This window comes from Corvus cornix, chromosome 1 (genome assembly GCF_000738735.6).
Source record: "Corvus cornix cornix isolate S_Up_H32 chromosome 1, ASM73873v5, whole genome shotgun sequence".
Lineage (NCBI taxonomy): Eukaryota > Metazoa > Chordata > Aves > Passeriformes > Corvidae > Corvus > Corvus cornix.
This window is the reverse complement of record NC_046332.1, coordinates 108,520,069-108,541,996: the sequence shown is the minus strand read 5'-3', so window position 1 is coordinate 108,541,996 and position 21,928 is coordinate 108,520,069. Positions and strand designations below refer to the sequence as shown.

The 21,928-nt window shown below is 39.0% G+C and overlaps 1 protein-coding gene across 8 annotated transcripts in view; it reads left to right on the top strand.

The window, feature by feature from the left end:
* Positions 1–21,928, top strand: part of DMD (dystrophin) — a 1,178,400-nt gene that overhangs the window by 161,597 nt on the left and 994,875 nt on the right. Inside the window, exon 1 of one of the 8 annotated variants that reach the window (XM_019282747.3) lies at positions 14,601–14,914. The exons of the other annotated variants lie outside the window; for them this stretch is intronic. Coding sequence (XP_019138292.2) covers positions 14,872–14,914 — 43 coding nt within the window. The 5' untranslated portion in view covers positions 14,601–14,871. Of the gene's footprint in view, positions 1–14,600; positions 14,915–21,928 lie in introns of those variants that run through there. 8 annotated transcript variants of the gene reach the window in all.

Genomic DNA, 21,928 nt, shown 5'->3' with positions numbered 1-21,928 from the left:
GAGTTAAGGCAGAAGAGCTTCCTCACACAAGGTGGTGCACATGAGGAGTTGTTCTGCAGTAATTGCTGAGCAGTAAATTCAAATGCAGCCTCACTTTGCACAAATTCCCTCATGTAGGCAACCACCCAGATAACTGGAAGGGAACATGGGATTCACTTGAAAGATGAGCACACCACTGTTGATGCAGACTGCCCTGAGAATATTCTAATGATATCTGTGCAGATGAAAACAGCATTGAAGGGATTTAATTTTGAGATTGCTGCTGGCAAGAACTTAACAGAAGAGCATACATTGCGATAAATATCTTTCAAGCAACTGTGTGTGTTTATAACATATCCTGTCATCAAATCATGGGAGTAATGTGGTAGTAATGCCCCGGAGGAGCCCATCAGTGAAATTTCAGAACTATATTGAGCTCTGAGGCTATTAAGTTTAGAAATGATGTAGGGGACAGATGAAGTATTCTCAGAGTAATGCCATCACGCCTTCTCAGTGTTTTCTTCTGTAGCAAGAGATTACCTATTGTGCAATAATTGATAAAGCTGATTAGGTTGAGACATATTTCCTGAATAAGGATTAGACACAGACAATTCAAAGAGTGATCGATGAGGAGTTCCCCTAGAAATGAAATTAAGAGCTGTCACCAGAAGGAGCAGATACAGCGGCTCATGACTCGCATTACCCATTGCCAAATTGTGGCTGGGCTGATGGCTGTGCATTAAGAAGCTCTGCACTGGTTCATGCAGTTTGTCAACCAGGAAGGAGACGTGCTTGCCCCTTAGTGGAATAAGCCCTGGAATACTCTTGTGTATTGTGGCTACATGGAAGACTTCAGTGGTCTTAAGCTTTCCCTTATTTCTAGAAACGTTTAAATTAAGGTGCCTAGAGGCCCATTCTAGCACTAGGTATAGCAATTATCCTATTTCTGTCAAACTCCATATTGCAATGAATCCTGGAAATTTACCCTTTCCTCCCACTCTCCCTGTCCATATATCTCCTCTAAAATAATCCTACAGCTGTGTATGTTTTCTTGTATGTATATATTTGTCTTTGGGTATATGTATATACATGCCCAAATGTATTTATCATTTTTTCTGTTCAATGTGAATTTTTTAATCTCTAGGGATGGTTATTTTCAATGTGTAGTAATTTCCTTCTGCTTTCTCACATTTTAATGAAGCTCTTGAGAGAAGGGAATGACACAGAAGCTTAAATAAAGTAGATTTTTTTATTATTTCAGTACCTCTGGTGATGGTATTGGAAACGAATTAACCTCTTATTCACCCATGCCATGAATTAAATTTCACAGGGATGTATATGTATGTGATGCATATTTTGGGGCTGCAGACAACTCCAGTTCTCTGTATGTCTGCAGGTGGGAAGAAGGGCGAAGAAATTAAAATGTAACATTAATAAACAAGATCTTTTTATATAATGACTATATAATTAGTAAATGTTTCTGAAGTAATATCAGTGAAAACAACCAACACAGCTTGGGAATTGGAAAGGCTGTTTTCCTCTTCTAAACCTTCTTTAGAGAATTCTAAATTCTAAATTCATTCTAAATGAATTCTCTAAAGTAAAGAACAGATTTTTGATTCCTTGCAAGATTTTGGAAATGATAAATTAAGAATTCCTCTTATTCACGTCCCTACTGTTAGTATCTATCTTTTCTCCTGAATGTAAAAGTATGAACCCAATGTTTAAAACCTTTTTCAGTTTTGTCAGCACTGCATGGGAGTGATGACTATGTAGTTATGCTTTACAGAACTGGATCTTTGTGTTTCATGTAAAGCTGTGGAAAATGTACACTGGTTTTGTACCAGATTTTTTTTAAAGACAGTTATCTTTTCTTGTTCATGCTGGGATCAATGATTGTCACTTATTAATACATCCAGTTGCTTAACTTGAAACAAGAAAATGTCTTAGAACAGGAAAAAAATCCAGAAAGTAAAAACCCCACAGAAGCCTTCTATTGATAGTTATAAAAATGACATACTGTTTTCCCTCTCACAACTGAAATGAAATGCTGCCTCCACACTGAGACTTTGAATGCTGATCTTCGGCTGTGAGCATTTTCCCAGCTAAATTATAAACCCTTGAAAGCAGGATATATGGCATAAAGGTGGAAAGCTCTTTAATATTTCGTCATGCAAACACTGCTGTACTAAAACACGCAGCACTATTAAATTCAGAGGTGGTTGTAACTACAAAAGATGAGAATAATACCAGTGATTTAACCTGTGTTGCACTGTTCCCATCAAAGCTTACCAGCACCATTTTTCCTGAGAGGCACTGGGACAGAGGAAATAAAGAAATTACTGCATTGTGGGGGTGAAAAGAGCTGCTGTAATGCTGTCTGCAGAGTGTTGCTTGGTGCTTGAAGTGGGGTACAGGTAGGTGATGTGTCCAGTTCCTTTTTGCTTTAAGAAATGACAGTGTGCCTGAGGGGACTGTCTGAGGACACCTGACATCCATACCATTTCTGCTGGTACCTAGCTCCCAGGGTAGCCAAGTGACATGAACCGTTGGCAACCACAGCACCCAGTGGCAGAGTCCCATCACTTAGCTACACACAGTGTGAAGAGGTATTTCTTGTTGCTTGTTTTGAACCAGCCACTTGCTGATTTTCTTTCTTTTTTTTCCTCTCTTGTATCCAGCTCTTGTGCTAAGAGAGACAGTGAAAAATTGTTCTCTGTTCATCTTCTCTAAAGACTCATGATTTAGTACACCTCAGCTGTGTTCAGCTGTAGTCTACTTTTCCCTGTAACTTAAGTTCATACAAAATGTCCTGCTGGGTTGGAACAATGGTGCATCAAGCCAAGGATTATTTCTCCTGAAAATGGAAACAGGAGATGATAGTCAGGGAGAGCACATGAACCTGGACACTTTCTGAGATCCATTTTCTCATCTTACCCCAGCATCTGCAATCACTGTATTAAAAATGCTAGAGGTTACGTTCTGGCCCTGTTCCTTTTTAGCATCTGTTTACAGACTTGTTTTCCATCAATTCCTCTAACTCTGTTCTAAACCAGCTGATAGACACTGCCTCCATAAACTCCTTATGCAGGAAAATCCAGAAGCAGGTAGCCCACTGGCTGAAGAAATACTTTCTTTTTGTCTCTTAAACCAATTTTGCATCCTGTACCAAGTTCTTGTATTACAAGATTTGGTAAATAATTTCCTTATGGAGTTAGTTCACTCCTTCAGGCTTTTCAAGGTTCAATCCTATCTCCCCTGAGCCTTCTCCTCTAGGAACTGAAGCATCCCAACTCTCTGAGTGTGCTCCAGACCTTTGATTGTTTCCAGTTGCTCTTCTGTAACTCCACAGCATCCTCCTGGAGGCCAGCACTGCACACAGCCCTTCAAGCATGGACACACCACAGGCTTCTGTAGCAGCAGAGCCAACCCCTCTGACTTGCTCCCAGCACACTTGGGGAAACCCAGTATTGGGTCGGCTCTTTTTGTCCACTGTACTTTGAGAGGATGATTTTGGAAAACTCTCCAGGATGGTGCCAGGACCCTCCTCCTGGACTCGTACCTGCTTATTTGGGTGTGAGTTCCTCTCTAGCATGGTTTAATGATTAGTCCTCAGTCTGTAATGCTGTGCTCCTTTGGTTGGTGTTCTCTGGGCAATCTCTTCCTCCTTCTCAGGTTCAGAGGACTTGCATGCTCATTCACCCTCTCCTCACCTTACCTTGAAGACTCTCCTGTAGTCATTCTTTACATGGAAGCCATTTCTACTTAGCTTTCAATCATTTCTGTTGGCTTTACTATTCCTGCTGTATCTTTTTAGTGATAGGGGAAGCAAAACAGCCCACAGTATTCAAAGTGTGAACACCTGAAGACTTTAAATAATACCATAATGGTATTTTGTATGTTGCTCTCTATTTCTGTCATAGTAATGGCCACCACTTGATTTGCTTTTTGACAGCTTCTAAGATGGAGTTGATATTTTCACAGACCTTTTATAACTCCAGGATCTCTTTTCTGAGTGGTAATAACTAGTTCAGAGCTCATGCTGAGTACGTAAATTTGAGATTTCTTTTCCTCCACATATTCTCAATATTGAATTTCATCTGTCTTTTTTATTGCCCACTTGACACTCTGAGACTCTTCTGCATCTTTCTGCAGCCAACTTTCATTTTTATTTCCCTGAATACCTTAGCACTAATAGGAAACTTGAAAATTGCCTTCTTTTTCTAGATCCATGTAATGATAATTAGTGTACCTTATATGTTGACCAGTCCTGGCTCTGATCTGTGATGACATACACATTTGAGAAAGCAGAATGCTTTTGGCACTTTTGTGTTTTAATTATTTGTTTGTTTGCGAAAATGAATCTCTTATCCTATGACATCTCTGTTTTTTAAAGTTCTTTAATGAGGCAGTTTTGAGAATTCTTAAAAATGCATAACCGGGTTTCCCTTGACTGTGTGCTCACTGACTCACTCAAAGAACCCTACCAGACACATAAAGTGTGATTGCCCCTGTAAAATACATTTCTCCACTGACTCATATTTGCATCTGTTAATTCTATTCTTATTGCAATTTCTGAAAATTAGACTAGTACCATGATCAGACATACTGGTTTTTAGTTCCAGAAGAGGTTTTTAAAAAATGGGCATTGCATTTGGCAGTTTTTATCCAGCTATGTTGAAACAGCTTTACATAGTAGCTGGAGTACCTATTGTGTTTTCTGATGAATTTTGTACTTGAAACATGTATCATCATCACTAAATCATTTGAAGTCTACTTGTATATTTTGGCTTAAAAATATTTCTTTCAGTCATAGTGGTAGTCATTGATGTATCTGTATTCTGGTCAAGTATATCCTTATGAGAAGTTTTATATGGATACCTTTATCAAACAGGGAAAATAAGTAATTGGTGGGATTAAAGAGTGACAGAGGGCATTAATCTGAAATATTTTTTCTGTTTTTCAAAAGGAAAGTAGAAGTCATACTTGTGCTTCATTAGTAGGGAATAAATCAGGTGTTTATACATAGGCCATTTAAAATGTTTGGCAGTGACTGGAAGTTCTGGCTGGGGCTGGTGGTTCTAACCCAAGATCCATAGAAGACCTGTGCTTTTAAAAAGAAGTGAGTGTAGGCCAGGCAAATTACCATGAAGCAGCTAAAATAATATTGAATAAATTTAATCATCTGCAGCTCTCATAAAGCCTACAGAGGCTGTGTCCAATACCTTGTTCTCTGAATCCTTGCGCTGCTGTTGTCCTCCATATGGGATATGTTGCTCTATCTTCCATGGACTGATTAATTTTAGAGAATTTTAAATTTAACCCACTTTGTCCAATGTTAATAATCTATTTTTACTTATATAACAAGCATAAGCCAAAATTCATTGCATGAAAGTGGTTTGAGGTGCATTTTGCTCCTGTGAGAGTAGGCACTCAGGCTGGATGTTAGATCTGTAATGGAGAAGACTGCAAAAATTTCTGTTTTCCATATTGGTTACAAGGCTGCTCCAGTTCCAATCTAAATTACCTTGTTAAACTTACATGAAGTGTTTTTTTAAAGGAAGCAGTTGTTTACACACAACACACAATCCCTTTGGACTTGTCAACCCACAGGTCTAACATGATAAGCATTTGTATACATGCTGCATAAGCAACAGGCTAAAAAAACCTCAAAACAACCAACCTGTAATTGGTGAAGAAATGAAATATTTTTAAACAATTACAATTTGAAATAATTCCCTAGAGAATAGATTTTTTAGGTTTCAAAACTCCTTAGCTGGACCTTCTCTATGTCATTATAATGAAGTGACTTGGATCGCTATTGCTTATCATTAATGATTCCAAGAAAATTTAGTAATTTTTCCCATAATCTATTCTGTGTTATAAAACATCACTGAATTCAGTAAATTTTACAGATCTTATGTCATTGCCATCAGAGCGTATATCTTCACTGGAATGTATTTAGTAAGACTGAAATCAGCAGGCAGAGTGAGGGAGCACTATATGGTTCATCTTTTATAACTTCAGTCTGTGTTTTCTTTCCTATATTCAGTTCAGATTCACAGGTAACTTCAGCTGGCAGAGGTTCCAAGCCAACAGACAGATTAGTGAGTGGCTGGATGTTTCCCAGTCTTCTAAAAAGTCCATGCCTTCAGGTGGAATGTGTGTCTCCAGAAAAGCTACATGAATTTTAATGTAATATATGCAGTGATAAAGGCCCTTGCAAATTTCAGTCCGTAATCAGAGTGACTTGAAGCCCCGAACCATCATTTTGATCTCCTTTTCTGTACTCCAACTACTATTTAGAAAACTATTTAGAAAAATCTGAAAAAAAGCATGAGTCACTCTGTACTTATCTCTGAAATAAATTACCTTATTAAGATCTATTTATTTTTAGTGAGATTTTGCCATTCTATTATTTTGCTGAATAGGATGTGTAATTTGCCCAGTAAAAACTTGCAAATTTTCAAGAAGAGGAAATTTTTCATTTTCTTCTCTACTAGATGGGTGAAAATTATGCATGCTTTCCACCTAAAGGTCAGGCACTACCTAAACTGCTTGACAAAGCCTGTTATTTAAACAAAGCACTCCAGTTCACCAGTGTAATTCATCAGTAACTGAGTACCCTATATTTTGGGTGATAATAAGATGGAAAATATTACAGATAGAGAGTCAGACAGATAGATACACCAGTCTTTTGAAAAGACACAGAGTATCTGCTGTTGCCAAAAGAGAAATGAAGCATACCTCTTGTATTTAGCAGTAGATAGAAATATTATAGCAAGGAGGAAAGACTACAAATGCAGAAAGGAAAGAGAAGAATTTTTCAGGTTTTGAATTATTTTTTCCTCATGTGTTAGAAGTAATTATCAAACACTGCTCTAAGGAAATATACTAGCAGGTCTTTGGTGTTACTGATCTAATCACATGAAAATATTATGAGCACTCTGCATAGTAAATGTCTGATCTCCTTAATCTTATAATGCTGTGGATCCTATGTATTTGAATTTACCTGAGAGTGGACTAATTTCTTTTGGGCCTAATGAATAATCTGGTTCTAGTCATGTACTACTAACCCTGCCAGAATACAAGAAAGAAAAAACATCAATATGATTAAATTTAGGAAGGAATTTCCTGATAAAACCAGATTCTTTCATAGGACAATAATCTTGAGCACTTTTTAAAAAATTATTTATGTTTCTACAGAGTCAATTACCTGTTTTTAGTGGAAAAAAATGTCATAGTGATACTATTACTCAGAATTTATTGGCAGTTACTTGTAAGGCAGTCTCATCCTGGCTTTGTGCCCTCCTAATCAACATTGGCCAGTTTGGCAGGGAATTGGTCTGCAGCACTAGTTGTATCCAGAATGTTTTTTGCTTTAAGTAAAATGTCCTTGGTTTTATTTTCTGTAGGTTTATTTTTACATTCCCCTAGCACATTTTTGGGTTCAGAGACTTATTTTTTAATCACAGTTCACTTGCAGCAGCATCATTTTGCAATCATCTTGCCATTCTTAATGTCATCTCTGCAGGCTTGCATTAACTTGAGTTTGCCATCATCTTGATGTACTAACCTGCATATAGACCTGTACAGAAATAATTTAACATTCATCCTAGTGTGTGCAGCAATGTTTCATTAGACTTAACTAACATAATTTTGTCATCATAATTTGCTGTCATAATAGCCCAGTCTTCACAAATTTAATGTGACAGTCTTTTGCCACTGTAACTAAGGCTTTGAGCAATTGCCATCCAGGGAGACTTAGGATGAAATCAATGTAATTAAAACACAGACCCTTAATAGTCCTGTACTTTAAGCAGTTTGTCATCTCTCTCAAACAATAATTAAGCAGGCTAACAGCACTTGTTTAGCTTGTAACTGTTTTCTATATGGGAAATGGAAAAAAAAAAAGGGGAAATTGGACAATGAGTGACTGACAGAACTGTTAATAGAATTTAGGTTTCCAGATTGTCAGTGTGTGTTCCTGTATCCATTGGGTTGCTCTCCTTCCACAACACAATTATTTTGTGTATGAGGTGTATGCAAACTTGAACTCTATGTGACCAGTCATATTATCTAGTCTGTAAATCTCATGTGAGAGAGTTATAGAAATACAGAGATGAAAGGCATTTAGATTTCTTCTGCTGCAAGGGTTGAGATAGATCAAACACACTTTGTTACGCTCAAAAAATTTGTTAGTTTTCCTTACAAGCTTCAGCTTAAAATGGTTTGATGACCTCTGTGTGTATAAGTTTTCATATGTGTAAGTAACTTGCTACTCCCACAATTTTCTCCTAATATCAAATCTAAGTTGATTTCACCCAAATTATGTCCCTTTCCTTGAAATAAATGAAAAATAATGGGGTGTTGTGATGTCTAAATGCTGAAAGGCAGCAGCTATGTACTCATTTGCCTTTTCCTTCCAGACTAAATATGTAAAGTTCCCTCAGTCTTTCTTTGCAAAGAAACCCGCCTGTTTGAATATTTGTGATTCTAAGTGCTCTCCAGTTTATCTGTGGCTTTCATAAAGTGTTGTGTCAAAACTGGACACAGCTGAAACGTTGACTGGAGCAGAGTAAAGCCAGGGGAATACATGATGGGGTGACTGGGATAGCATAGGCGGCTGGCGCTCAAGTTGTGTTTCCCTAAAGAAAACTGTGTTTGTGTGAGCAGCCAGCACATTTGCTCTGCAAAGTGACCTTGGGTTGTCTTTGGCAGAGCTGATGCAGCTTGCCTGCAGACCTAGGTGAATTCTCTGTCTCCTACGTATGGATTGTTGACTCTGATTCATAATTACCTCTTATTGATATTCTTTGCAATCAGCTTGGCATTTTTCCTCTGCTCCTTACATATTGTGTTTGCTTTTGTTTTTTAAATACCTGCTTCTCTTCTAGACTAAATTTGTTTTTGTTTGCAGTTGTTTGTTTTCAACCAGAGAAACTTTTCTTAGTAATGACATGTAGGCCTAAACAGTGTTTTCAAACATCTTCCAATTACCATTCACATTTCTCTGTTTAACTTCTTTGTCCTCATTGATGAGGTTTTAAAATTGTCTTCAACTTTGTGAAATTGGGTTCTCTTAAAAGAAGTATTAAATATGCACATGCATCCATTACTATTGCCAGTACTTGCCTCAGAGTGCACTCGCTCTGTGGCATACATGTATGCGATTGTGCGTGTGTGTATCAAAATTGGTTAATATTTCACCATTTAGATGTGATGAAAATAATCAAGTTATTATCAGTTGCATTTAAGCATTATGGAGTCTGGGATGACTTCCTTGATGACTTTGAATACCGGCTTCCCGTGGGTGAGTTGCAATGCCTTTAAGAACTGGGTAAATTTCACATGTTTTGGACCTGAGAAAATAACTGCACCCAAGGAGTTTTCTGCCCAACTGGGAGACCTCCTCTCTTGTATCTCACTACTGGTCTGTGGGCTCAGATTTTCTTCCTGTGGACACTGAGAAGACCGGGAGAAGAGGGACAATTTGACCTTTCACGGTCTGGACACACAACCAAGAGTGGACCAACAAAACAAAGCCAGAGAAAGGCACACCCTGCCCCACCAAGGGCAGTTTGGGGCAGGAGCCTGTTTTAGATACTCAGACACTTTCCGGATCACTTTCAGCATCCTCTCTGTAGGTTATGTGTGATGTTTATGCTGATTGGACTGAGTTAGATGCCTAAATCTAGAGAAAAAGAAGTACTGGTTAATAAGATGCTCTCCCTTCTGGTCATATCAGCCTCCCTGGAGTGATTAAGACCAACATTTTAGAAACATAAATGAGTAATTCTAATTCCTCTTTATTACTTTGATTCCTACTTTGTATATATCAGTAATTAAAATCTTCTTCCTCTTCTCTTCTTTGTACCCTTAATATTAGTTTTTATGTAATTTGCTATCCTTTTTTACACTTTCCTTTTGATGGCTCAGTATATCTTCTGAGTAGTCTGGTCCAACCGACTCCAGTAAAGACTGATTTCATTTCTACTGGGGTGAAAGTTTCTGAAAGTTGGAGAGTTGACAGGGTTTGAGAATAAAGATTTACAAAGCATGGATATGCTAAATCTGCTTGGAACCTCACACCAAAGAGAGATCCACTAGGTAAAGAGGATTGGTTGTTCTTTAGCTGAAGCTTTCCAAAATGGATTGTGATCACTACTGGTTTTCTGAAGGTTACTTGTAATGTTGAATGAGCAAGAAGCCCACCCTTCCTTTTGCTAGAAGCTCTGCAAAAAAGATTAACCCCTATTTCCCACTTGGCCATGACCTGAAGGAGAGAGCTTTCCTGGGGAGAGCACAAACACCGCAGTGAACCAATATATTGGTTTGTATGTTAGAGCACATTTTGAAGCAGAAGTGTTTTGTGGCATAGAAATAAAATGATTTTTTTTTTAACACACCTTGCATATGAGAGGGTTTTGTCTTTATCATTGTATTGACTACCAATTTTCTGACCATAAACTTATATTAATATATTCTTCTTTGGAAGCCAAAAGCTACCACTTCCTTCAGAAATAAGAGCAAGCTTTTTGTTTTGGTTTGGGGTTTTTCGTCTTTTCTTTTCTGGTCTGCAGAGCAAATAAGCAAGAAAAAGAACCCCTTTGCAACCTGTACTAAAATCCTCTACAATACATTCCTTTTTGAAGTAAAAATAGGCTAAGAAACAAAAGAAATAAGTTCTTCAGTGGCTCACATTGGAAAGATTTGGTTTTTTCTTTTTTTTTTTGCTTGCTGATTTCACGGGAAAATCAGAAGCTGACTGTTTACTTCTGTTATGATAAAGCTGTTGAAGATTTTTTTTTCCTCTGATGCTGACATGCAAGTGGTTTGTGTTTGTTTTGGTTTTTTTCATGACAGGAAGTGAATAATAAAAAGAGTCAGAGCCAATATACCACCAGGGCAAAAACCCACGCTGCATATTAGTGCTTAAAAGAATCCCATCCCAGTTCTCCCTGCACATCACTCCCATAGTCCCTGGAGCTCAACACTTCTTCCCACACAGATAGATGTGATAGATTTGCAAATACTGGCAAGAGCACAGAGACATCTTGTTATGAGCTTAATGGCTGAACCAAGCAACAGGCTTGGACTGCCTTTATTTTTTTTTTAGGTCAGCATTGGCAGTGAGTTAAAAACAGGGTGGAATAAAGGTTGAAATGCTTTCTGAAATTATAATCAAAATATCATCTGTCTTAGGTTTATGCTGTAAGCACTCTGCCTGATGTTGAGTTGTATTGGCAAACAACATGTGCCACTGGGATGTTTAAAAAGTCATTAGAGATTTGTAAATCAGTTCTGTGCAGCATGCTACCTATTTGTTATTTTCTTGTTTTATCTGCTAACAGGAAAGTAGATAGGCGATACACATGGCAATGTGGTGCTCTTTGCTTTGTTGGGGGTTTGTTAGATGCCTGGGTCCTAGTAAATTACAGTGAGATGGAAAATTTGTTACTCTTTGGAGGTTGTTAACATGAAGTTATTTGATTTATCTATGTTGAATTGGGGACCTCTCCTCCCATATCAATTATGTCAAAACCACAATTTTCCTATTGCATCCTTTTTTTTTTTTTTTCCTGCCAGAGAAGTCCTGAATTTTAATGTAGCCCTTTATTATGGTACAGAAGAGTTAGAGAACTGAGAACTTGATTCCCATGTCCAGCCTAAGGTTTGACCATTATTCTCAAGTCCGAATCTTCCTCTGGTTTAGCTTACTGAGACAATAAACGTGGCTGCCAAGTTTGGATGTTGAAATCCATTTCTTTTCTATAGTCATGCTGACATACAATGAACCCGATCCCCTAAATGGTTCATGAACAGGCAGTTTATTGTTGTCCTGTTTTCAGATAGCTGCTGGCCTCCTCGGCGTTTTCTCCAGCTCTGCATTGCTGTCACGCTCATGCCGTCAGAAAGGAGATATTTTCAACTTTATCAATACTTGGGCTTTGAAAGGACTTCTCAAGCAGGGAAATAAACAGCCTCTGTGTAAAACCTTTGGTAATGGGTGGCTGAAAGTCACCCAAACCGTTTCTGTGACGATGACAATTTTCTTTCATTTAACCCATTACTGATGGCAAAAGAAGAAGGCAATGTTAAACTAAAGCTGACAGCAATCATTGAAAAAAAATACCCACTTTTATTATTCCAGATTTTCTACATTTTCCGAATTCTCTATGACTTTGAAGCTTGTTCCTTTCCCATCTTGCAGCACAGGTTGCGGTAGTCTCTGAGCACTGAGGTCAGAGCCTGCTACCTGCAGCATCTAGAAGGGAGAGTGGGCAGGTGGTCTCTGGCCACCAGCATTTATGGAGTGTACAGTAATTATTTGACATAAAGCTACAGTGAGGCCGTGCCTTGCTCTCTGTTGTTGAAGATAGAGCAGAAAGACCCTACAAATAACAAAACGTGGTGTGTAAAAACGTTCCAGGCTCCTTGCAATCTAAGTGCTGGCTGGTAGGAACTGGGAGATACATTTTAAACATCTTCAGTAGGCTTGATGTTTCTCAGCGTTAGGCAGTCATAGCATTCGTAGCTGCTGAAAATAGTACTAAGTTTTTAAGAGCCTCTCAATTTCTTTGCTGCAGTCCCCCAAAACCACCACCACCACCAAACCTAGAAATCCAAACTCAACCAAAATATCCAGTATATTTGAACACTCAATTTTGTTATTTCTCTCTATGGCCCAACAAATCTTTACTCTTTCCCAACTGACTGGAGAAGCATCAATAAGAGGAAGAGAAATTGTTTCTACGCTGAAGGTATCTGCACTCCTGTGAACGAAGCAGGTGCTCTCTTGAGGCCACTGGAATTTTGAACTCTCCCAGCAAGAAGAGAGGAAGCAAACACGGATTTCTTGCATATAAGTTATTGTAAATGTTGCCACTAGACACTTCTTTGGGCTAGGTTTTAGAAGAAAATGCTGAGTAGCATTTCTTGCAAAAGCCTGATCCAAATATGCTCTGATGGTCTCAAAGCCATTGTCAGAGAGGATGAATAATACACATGAATTTTTGTGGATTGTGACTAGAGCTGGGTGTGAAACAGACGATAGGTCTCTGTCAAGATGAAGGCCCTGTGACCATATTTAGAAACAGAGATTTATGCACCTGAAGTGTTTTGGAGAAAATGTTTTTCACCTTGAAATGAATAGAAGCCAGGAGGATAACAGTTCTGCTATCAGACACCTACCTTCAAGATAACTTTCACTTGTAGCCTTTAAGTATGTTACTGGGCCTCAGTTATTGACAGCATGTGCTATTAAGGGTGACCTTAGATATTTTAAAACAAAAAATTTGCACAATAAGCAGTTCCTTTACTTAGTTTTATCAGTCCCCTTCTCCCTCAAATAATCAAAATGCTGCTGCTGTTACAGTGTGCTCTGCTCTGCCTCAGATTATTTTCTACATCAGTTCATGACTTGCAGTTCCTGTGGGCTGCAAATTAATCCTTAGGAGTCTCCTGGTGTGCAGTGTACATGCAAGTTCTTCAGTGTATTAATTTGACTATCAGTGTAGAAAATGCCAGTGGCTGTAAGGTTATATTACACACTTCATTTTTGTGTTTATTTTTTCTGTATAATCCAGAAAATTACTTATAGACTTGTAATCAGCATGACTAGACACATTAAGCTTTAAAACTGAAAAATACCACTTTTCAGGTTTTTAAGGATAGATTTAAAAAAAAAAATGAACTGTATTAAGAGTGTTCCTTCAAATGACTTTTCAAATGAAACAATTTACATGATTTAATGTGGCCTATCTCTAAAGGCCGTACATACTGTACAAAGTATATATTGTAGAAAGCAGCCTTATAAAAATCTGCTTTTAGGTGAAGGATGCAGCAGTCCTTTTCCCAAGTACTGTGTGGATGCCTGCTTTCCTTCCTGTGTAAACTAAAGAGGCCTGGCACTGAATGCAGGGGGAGAATATCAGCCCAGGTCCCACCTGTTTGAGATTTGGGAGCAAAGGGAAGTTGCCACTGTTAGGAAGAGAAAGTGACAGGCAGCTTGTGTACACTCCCTCCTCTGCTTGCTCTGCAGCTCCTGGGCTCTGTATAGCATTAGTACTGCGTGGTTTTGTTGGGAGTGGAAAGGTCAGTTGTAAGTCAATAGTTCTTTTTTTTTTTTTTTTTCCTGTTTAAGCAGCTGCTGACTTACCACAACTTGTGTTAGCATTTACACATTTAGTTTGGTGACAACACTATTTTAGTGTTTGTTTATTTTTTCCCCTGCTCAGGAAGGAGGCTGAAATCCCAAAAGCCAGGGAGGGTTGCTGCTCCTCTTCCAAAAAGGGAGGAAGCTGTCTGGGGATGGGCTGGGGGTCATTTGCTGGGAAGGAAGAAAATTTATTTCATAGGGCTCTCCGGGGAGCTGCGCAAAGGGAGCAGTAAATATCTTCACCCCACTTTGTGGCCTAAATGTTCCTGGGGAAGCTGCAACACATAATTTAAATCCATTGCACATGCCACCCTGGAAGCAGAGCCTTATATGTCGAGTGCATGGGCTGTCCTATTATGGGAAATCAACTTTGTTTTGAGGGAAGCACAGAGCATTGCTTCTGCGCAGGTCCTGGAATTTGAAACATTTAGGGGCCTCCAAAGAGCACTGGCATTAGTTACCATGCCGGCTGGGTGGAAGTGAGGATCCCTGCCTCTCCCTGCCTGGGACGCCGCAGACCCTGCCGGCAGCCAGCCCAGCCAGCATCCCACCCTGGTGATTCCTGCCCTCTCCTCTGCAGAGCTGCTGGGGCTTGTGCGGGGACACATCTGGCATTATGCAGGGACAAGCCTAATTCAGCAAAAGCTACTGGAGCAGCAAAGTTGGAATATACTTTGCCAAGAAATATTTTGCTGTTGTTTTCTTTTTCCTCTGTTTTGTGGAGAGATTTCATGTCTGCTCACATGCTTTGGTATGAGGAAGTGGAAGATGATTGTAAGTATGAACAGACTGACATAATTTATCACAATATTCACTTTGACAGAGCAGTGTAGTGCTGCACAGCCCACTAACAGCATGCATTTTAAAATATTTATTTTCCAAGTCTAAAGGAGAGCACCAGAGGGGGAAAATAAAGTGATTTTTTTTTTTTTCTCTGTTAGGGGGCTAATATCCTTTACATTATATATAAAAGAAGTCATCCTGAAATATTACCCAGCTCTCCTTTGAAGAAAAACAACACATTTCTTTCTGAAGCTCAACAGTTACTAAAACATGGGGTTAAAAAAGTGAGAATTGAGGAGACACACCAATACACTTGAAAAAAGTGTCATTATTCTAATAATTTGGCAACACATTAAAGGAGTAATCAGTTTCTTTGAACTGTAATGGCAGAGGCAGTTTCATTGCCTAATATTAACTTACAGGGTAAGAGAGCTCTTCTCTGGTCGCTGAACTGTCTGGTATCAGCTGAATGAGGGGGTGTCAGTTTAGTTCGAAGCAAGCAGCAGCTGAGCTCTCCCATGCACGTCCCAGAAACAAAACAGGCATCTTCTCCAGACTTGCACTTGTTTGTTGGTTTAAAACTAACCTTTATGTGCAATAAGAAGAAAAACAGAGGATGCCAAGAGCAGGAGACTGAAGAGAGCCAAGAATGAAAGAATGACAGAGAGTTTTAAAATCCATCTACCATGCTCCCAGATGATCTTTCTTCTTCCTCCCGCACCCAGGCTCACAGGACAGATTGTGCCAGTGAAAAGAGAAGTGTCAGTATTATCTGGACATAATCTATGGTCTCTGCCCCCTGTTTATAACCTATTTTGGCTCTTCATCTTCCAGCTTAGTTCTGTATCTTTATAATAATAGAATTTCTGTTTTTCGCTATTTTCTGATCATAAAAGGCAGGGGAATACATACATGCTATCATTTATTCCCATAGCATATAATAGACTGCATGGTCCATGTGATGAAGGCAGTCTATAAATAAGATTAAATTTTTTATGTTTGACAGGAAGGAAGCTTAAAACAGGAAATTTCAAGGTGCAGTTGGGGTCTTATGCCATATTTGTTTTCCCTTTTTGCAAGATGAACTCAAACTTTATTTTTTTGCACAATAAGTAAAACTTAAATCAGCTATAAATTTTCCAGATGGTTTCGTACTTCTAAGAGAGCTCCTTCAGTGATAACACCTTTTACTTATTGGACACGGTCTGGAAATTCAAGTGAGGTAGAATAGGGAGATCATCATTATCACATATTGAATAATTATGAGAAAGTTTTCTTGACTTCTGAAATAGTGGGGGTACAGTTGGGAAGAAGAAATGACTTTGGTTTCTCGGGCTTTAGTTCTGGTTAGCAAGAGGAAGACTGCACCCTCTAGATTAAGCCACATAGTGCCCAACATTTTTCAGCACTCCTCTTTGGAGAGGAATAAGGAGAATTTGTTTTCTTCACTTTTCTGTATACTTTCTCTCCAAGGGAATCACTATATCATCCCAGATTTCTTGTCCTCAGCCTTTGGGAAGAGATGGTGCTGCAAGGAAAGTTGCACAGGTGCTTGCTAAGTAAGGGGGAAAGATATTTGCTGCTTAGTTCAAAAGTTTTAATTTCACTCTGAAGAGGTAGTAGATTAGTGGATGAAAGAAAGAAAAAAACCAAGTTGTTATAGAGGTTTTGTAAAATAAGAATAGAAACCAGAGTTGCATCTAGCAGATGAATAGCATTCATGACAAGAGCTATTAAATCACTTGCTAAATTGTGTTATGTAACTATGCCCAGATCTAAAATGAAAGGGTGATGTCCTAGCACTTCTTGGGAGTTATTTAGCTGCATGGATTTCCAGGATTTCCTCAGCTGTATCCTCACTCTTTTAAAGAGAATGACATTTTTCTTTTCAAAAATTTGTATAATATTTTCGAGGGGTTTGTATAGTTTTATTTTAATAAAAATGGGAAAAATTGTACCTGCACTTTGTGACAAGGTGTGCCCAAAATAATATTCCCAAATTTGATCACTGCCTTCATTTGAGGACATGTCACATCTCCTACTTGTTGCCTATGCTTCCTTTGCTTCTCTTTCTATATTTGATGAAAACTTTTTGCTCTTAGAGGTGACAGTGGCTACTTACACCTTTGTATTGTTTTTTAAATCCATCCTTTCTCTTTTCTTGATGGCCCCTCTTCAAGCCTTCATCCACCTCTGCACTCACATCTTCCCTTTTGTATTCTGCTCTCCCCTGTGCCACAGCAGTACAGACGGGTTCGTCTCACTTTAGCTGAGAATGACCTTTGTGAAAATATAAAGGTATTTATTCATTGCCGAGGGCTTTGCTTTCTTTCCTGAGCTGTTCAGTGTTTACTTCTTCCTGAGTTAGACTGGAAACTCCTTGGGGCAGTGGCTGTCTCTTCCTTGATTTCTGCAGAGTCTTTGACAATGACACCTAAATAATAAAGTGGTGGGGAAATGAGATATCATAAATTTCATTTTGTTTTAATTAAGATGAGATTACTGGGAACTTCATTTCAGAAGCCAGTCTGCCTAGGGGATTCAGTATCATACGCTGTATTTCTTCCTTCTAGCAGATCTAATCCTCTTTCTGTGTCCTTATTTTGACATGGAACCAAATTCTGCTTGCAGTCACACACAGGCATCCTCTTTCTCTGCTTGGATTTGCACAAAGTAGTGACTAAAAATAGAATTAATCATCCAGCATGGAAAAGAAATTAATCCTGCCTGAAAGTTGGTGGCCACAAGGGGTCTCTTACAGGATGCCATGGGTGTACTGTAGCAGGGGTCCATCCAGGTTCATGCCTCAGCTCAGATCAGAAATTCCTGAAGTGAATTCCCCGATGTTAGATTCCCTGCTTATGACTGTGCACCAGAGCACAACCCAGAGGGTATGCCCTGCATCCCTTTTGGAGGAAGCTGAACTTAAAGACACACTCTGGGTTTGGCTGGTGGGCACAGACTCGCTGTGGGTGTGTGGGCCACCGGGGTCACACCAAAGCTCCTCCAGAACAAGCCCTGTGACACACCTTGCAGGGAAATGCTGGCTTGGCAGGCTGCTCCTGCCAGGCCACATGAACTGCTATGGTCCAAGACAACCCAGGGAGATACAAGGAGCATGACAGCAAATTTCTTTGGATTTTGGATGTAAGGAGAGAACTTGGAAAGTCACACCCTAGCTAGTGCAGGAGGGTTCTTCGTCCTGTCTGCTCCTATGTAGTGTCTGCTCCCTCACCCCTGATCCTCAGACTGCCCATGGGTATCACAGTTGCCCATGGATCTTTCCAACACAGTTATTGATCAGGGGACTATATTCAAGGAATGGGAGTCTAAGACCATGCTACATACTGTGAAAATTTAAACTTTTTTTTTAAAGGAAACAAGTCCATTATGTTACTAATAGAATAGTTACTGATAAGATCATGCTATTTATTACTGAAAAGGTACAGTCTTTCTAGACAAAGGTTAACCCTAGGCTAATAATGTGAAATTGTTCAAACCACAGAATTGTCCATGGGGTTAAGTGTTTTCAAATGATCTCCAGAGGAAACAGGATTAGACTCATATTTTTGTCATGGATTACTGTGAGACAAAATCACATTGAATGGTATTGTGAACCAAGCAGCCTCGATTTGAAAAAGCTGACTTGTTGGTTTTCACAGTACCTTTTCAATTAAATGTTACCCCAAAGCTTAATTATCATTTAGGAGGATAACTATTGTACTGTGTTATTGCTAACTGCTGGATAAAGACTCCTCAATAAATTTAGTGGAACTTTATAACATCACATTGCTGTCAAAGAGGATGCATTTGTGGTAAGACTGTATCACTGCCAGGGGAAGCAGAACAGCATTGGGAATTTTAAATAATTGTGCCTTATCAAAGACTGAGCTTTGTGGAAAGCAGAAATAAGGGTTAGTGGAGTGTGGCTTTCCAGAACGTCTTGCCAACTGTGCTGCACAAGGGAACAAGATCCTTCATCTTCCCAGAAAAACACATGGAGCAAAGGAGTTGTTTGGGTTCAGAGTACTCGCTGCAGAGACCACAGAGACTTCCCTTCTAGGTTACTTACTGCATGTGCAACAAGTCAGAACATTTTTAATTATGTGTTTTGAAGGACAGATAAGCTGCATTTTAAGAAAGTCATAATTTTTCTTGGTTCATCTTGCGAGTCATATTATGGGATATTATTTAGAGCATGAGGCTGATAATATTTGAGAGGTTTTCTGATCCTTTCTCTAATTCTGTATTTTTAAAGTAATCCATATGTGGTGTATGCAGTCTTTTATTCTGAAGAGCAAAATACAGTTTTTAAATATTATGAGCATGTGTAGGAGAAAGAAATAATATTATGTGAGCAAAAGCATATATTCTTGTAATTTTGGATATGTTCATACAAGATAAAAGTTAAGATACCAGATTTATACTTAATTTCTTTCTTGAAGCATTTTTAAGGGATCATCATTTTCAGCAGAAACAAAGTAGCATAATTTCAATGATAATAAAATAAGAAGATATAGTGTAAAAGTATCCTCAAAGAAACCATTACAGAAGTATGTTAGTCCTAATGGTGTGATTTTTTCCCCTAGAGTAGTTTTCTATGATGTAACATAATGGTTTGAGGTTTCCTTTAAAAAAAAGAAAAAGAAATATAAGCTTAAAAAGCTTCAGCGTGTAGAAATAACCTAAATGTGGATCCAGAAGATCACATTTTGCTTAGTTTGCCTTTGCTAAAATATTCTGAAAGAACTCTGGGGACCTAATGGTATTGCGAGCACCCCAGAGTGAGAGAGAAAATGAGTTTTAGTCAGGCTAATCAACTCCTTTGTGCCTATTTCTTTTAACCACTTCATTCCTCTGAATGTCAGTAAGGTCTGAGAAAACTCTGGGTCTCTTGGCCTTCAGAAGTGTCCCAGTAAAAACAGAAATGCCAGCATCTGATATTTTTGATAGAAACTTGGAAAGGAGAGGGGCAAATAATGTGCACTGGAACAGGTACACAGCATTGTTGTACAGGACACCTGTATTTCTTATATAAGATGTGGGAGTTGTTACCATACGTGAGAAATCAGCTACATGGGGTGCAGGAGTGTGACCATGAGCATGGGGTGCCCACAGGGAGCCTCCCTGTCCCACCACCCCAGGGCTTGCCATGTTCTAAAATTGGCACCTGCCCACGTGGCAGAGTGTCTGCATGCCTGCACACTGGTTTGTACGGGAAATTATCCCCGGGTAGGGCTTTTAATTCTGTGTGGCACAGGGAATTGAGGGAATTTAAAGGGTGATGGGAATTTGACATTTCTGCCTTTTTATTCTGAAAGATACTTTGATTAAAGTGTTGGAAGGCCCTACTAATGGAGGCGTTGCTGCTATTTCAGATATACAGGGTATGAGATTTGAAGGCAAGCCAAATCACAATGAAACAGAATAATGATGTCCTTGGTTTATTTTTTACTTGGTACATTCAGGTTTTGATTGGATTCTGAGTGAGGCAACAGTTTTCTCTCCCAGAAAGCGCTGCTAGTCCTTGGAGGTTTGCAGCCTGTTGTCAAAGCAGAGGTGCTTCCTTGTGAAGGTCATGGACTGCAGTGGCAGGAGGAAAACCAAGGGGCGGCAGGGGAAGAAAGGAAAGAAAGAAAGAAAGGTTTCTTTATTGGTCTTAAGCAGGTACAGGCTTCTCATAAGAAACATTTCTGCAGTGAGATCTATTACTACTTTGACACAGCTCACACTCTGATGGTGTGTATATCAAAGAAGTTGTTTAGAAATCTGAGGTCTCTGTTCTTCTGTCCTCCTCTCTCCTAAGCCTCTCTGTGCTCATCACACACAAATGCTTCAACACCCTTCACCTTGTTCTCTCAATGTTGTTTTTTTTCCCCCCAGTATTTTAAAGTTTTTATTTGGAAAAGACTGTTTATGAATTATTTCACTCTGAACAAACCTCAAAGGTACCTAGCTGTTGCTAAGCTTGGGGAAAATTATTGCAGCCACTGTATTTTCTAAAACATTAATACCATTAAATAGTTAACATTGTTGGAGGTGTTAAAGAGCACCTCATTAAGTTACTGGATGGTGAATTGTCTGTGACATGTTCTGATATGAATGGCTGATGCTGTTGATAGCAATAACTGGGAACATCTGTGTCCGTTTCTTCAATACAGGGAAAAATGCTGTTAGACATAAAGCTATCCTGTCACATTCCTGGGCTTAGAAAGAATGAGTCCCCAGCCCTCCCTGGCTGCCTAACTCATTCCAGAGCTGATCACCTAATTAGAAAGGAAAACATAAGCAAGTCTGTTTGGGACTGGGGGGATCAAGAAGGACAGAGGCTCTCCTAGCTGCAGAGAAATCCAGGTGGGACTACCCAGACACAATCCTGCCCAGCTAACGAGGGCACCTGCTTGTCAAAATGAAGGAGAAGAGGAAACTGAGAAGTGACAAAGCTATCCTGGATTGATGGTGAAATTGTTGATATGATGTGTACAGGCTTATTAACTCAAAAAAACTCAGTTTATTGGGTTTTTTTTGTGCTGCTTTTAATGAAGATTTTAAGAAACCCCAAATTATTTTGCCCTGGATTTCAGGAATACAACAGTATTTCTTTTACTCATTTGACTTTATTTACTGTTGACCTTTTCTTATCACGTGATTTAGTACATATTTAATTCCCTGCCCCACCCTTCCAAGCCCTGCCAACGATGCTGGAAATAGAGATCAGTATATTTTTACACCGAATTCTAAGATCAGATTTATAAATGCTTGGTTGACTGATGGTTAGTCATGCTCCAAAAATGCAGAAGATCCAGATTAAAGTGTTTGCTCTGCTTATACACTGTTTACAGAGGAGAAAGTTTTGGTTGCATTGGATGTTGAAAGGAAACCAAAGGTGAAGCCAAGTAACTTTTCACAAAAACGAATTCTTGTTTTCTCGCCAAAACATGAGAACAGTTCCTTTTATAGTAGTCTGTAAAGGACAAGCTTGTTGTAGGCTTCATTCTGACCTTT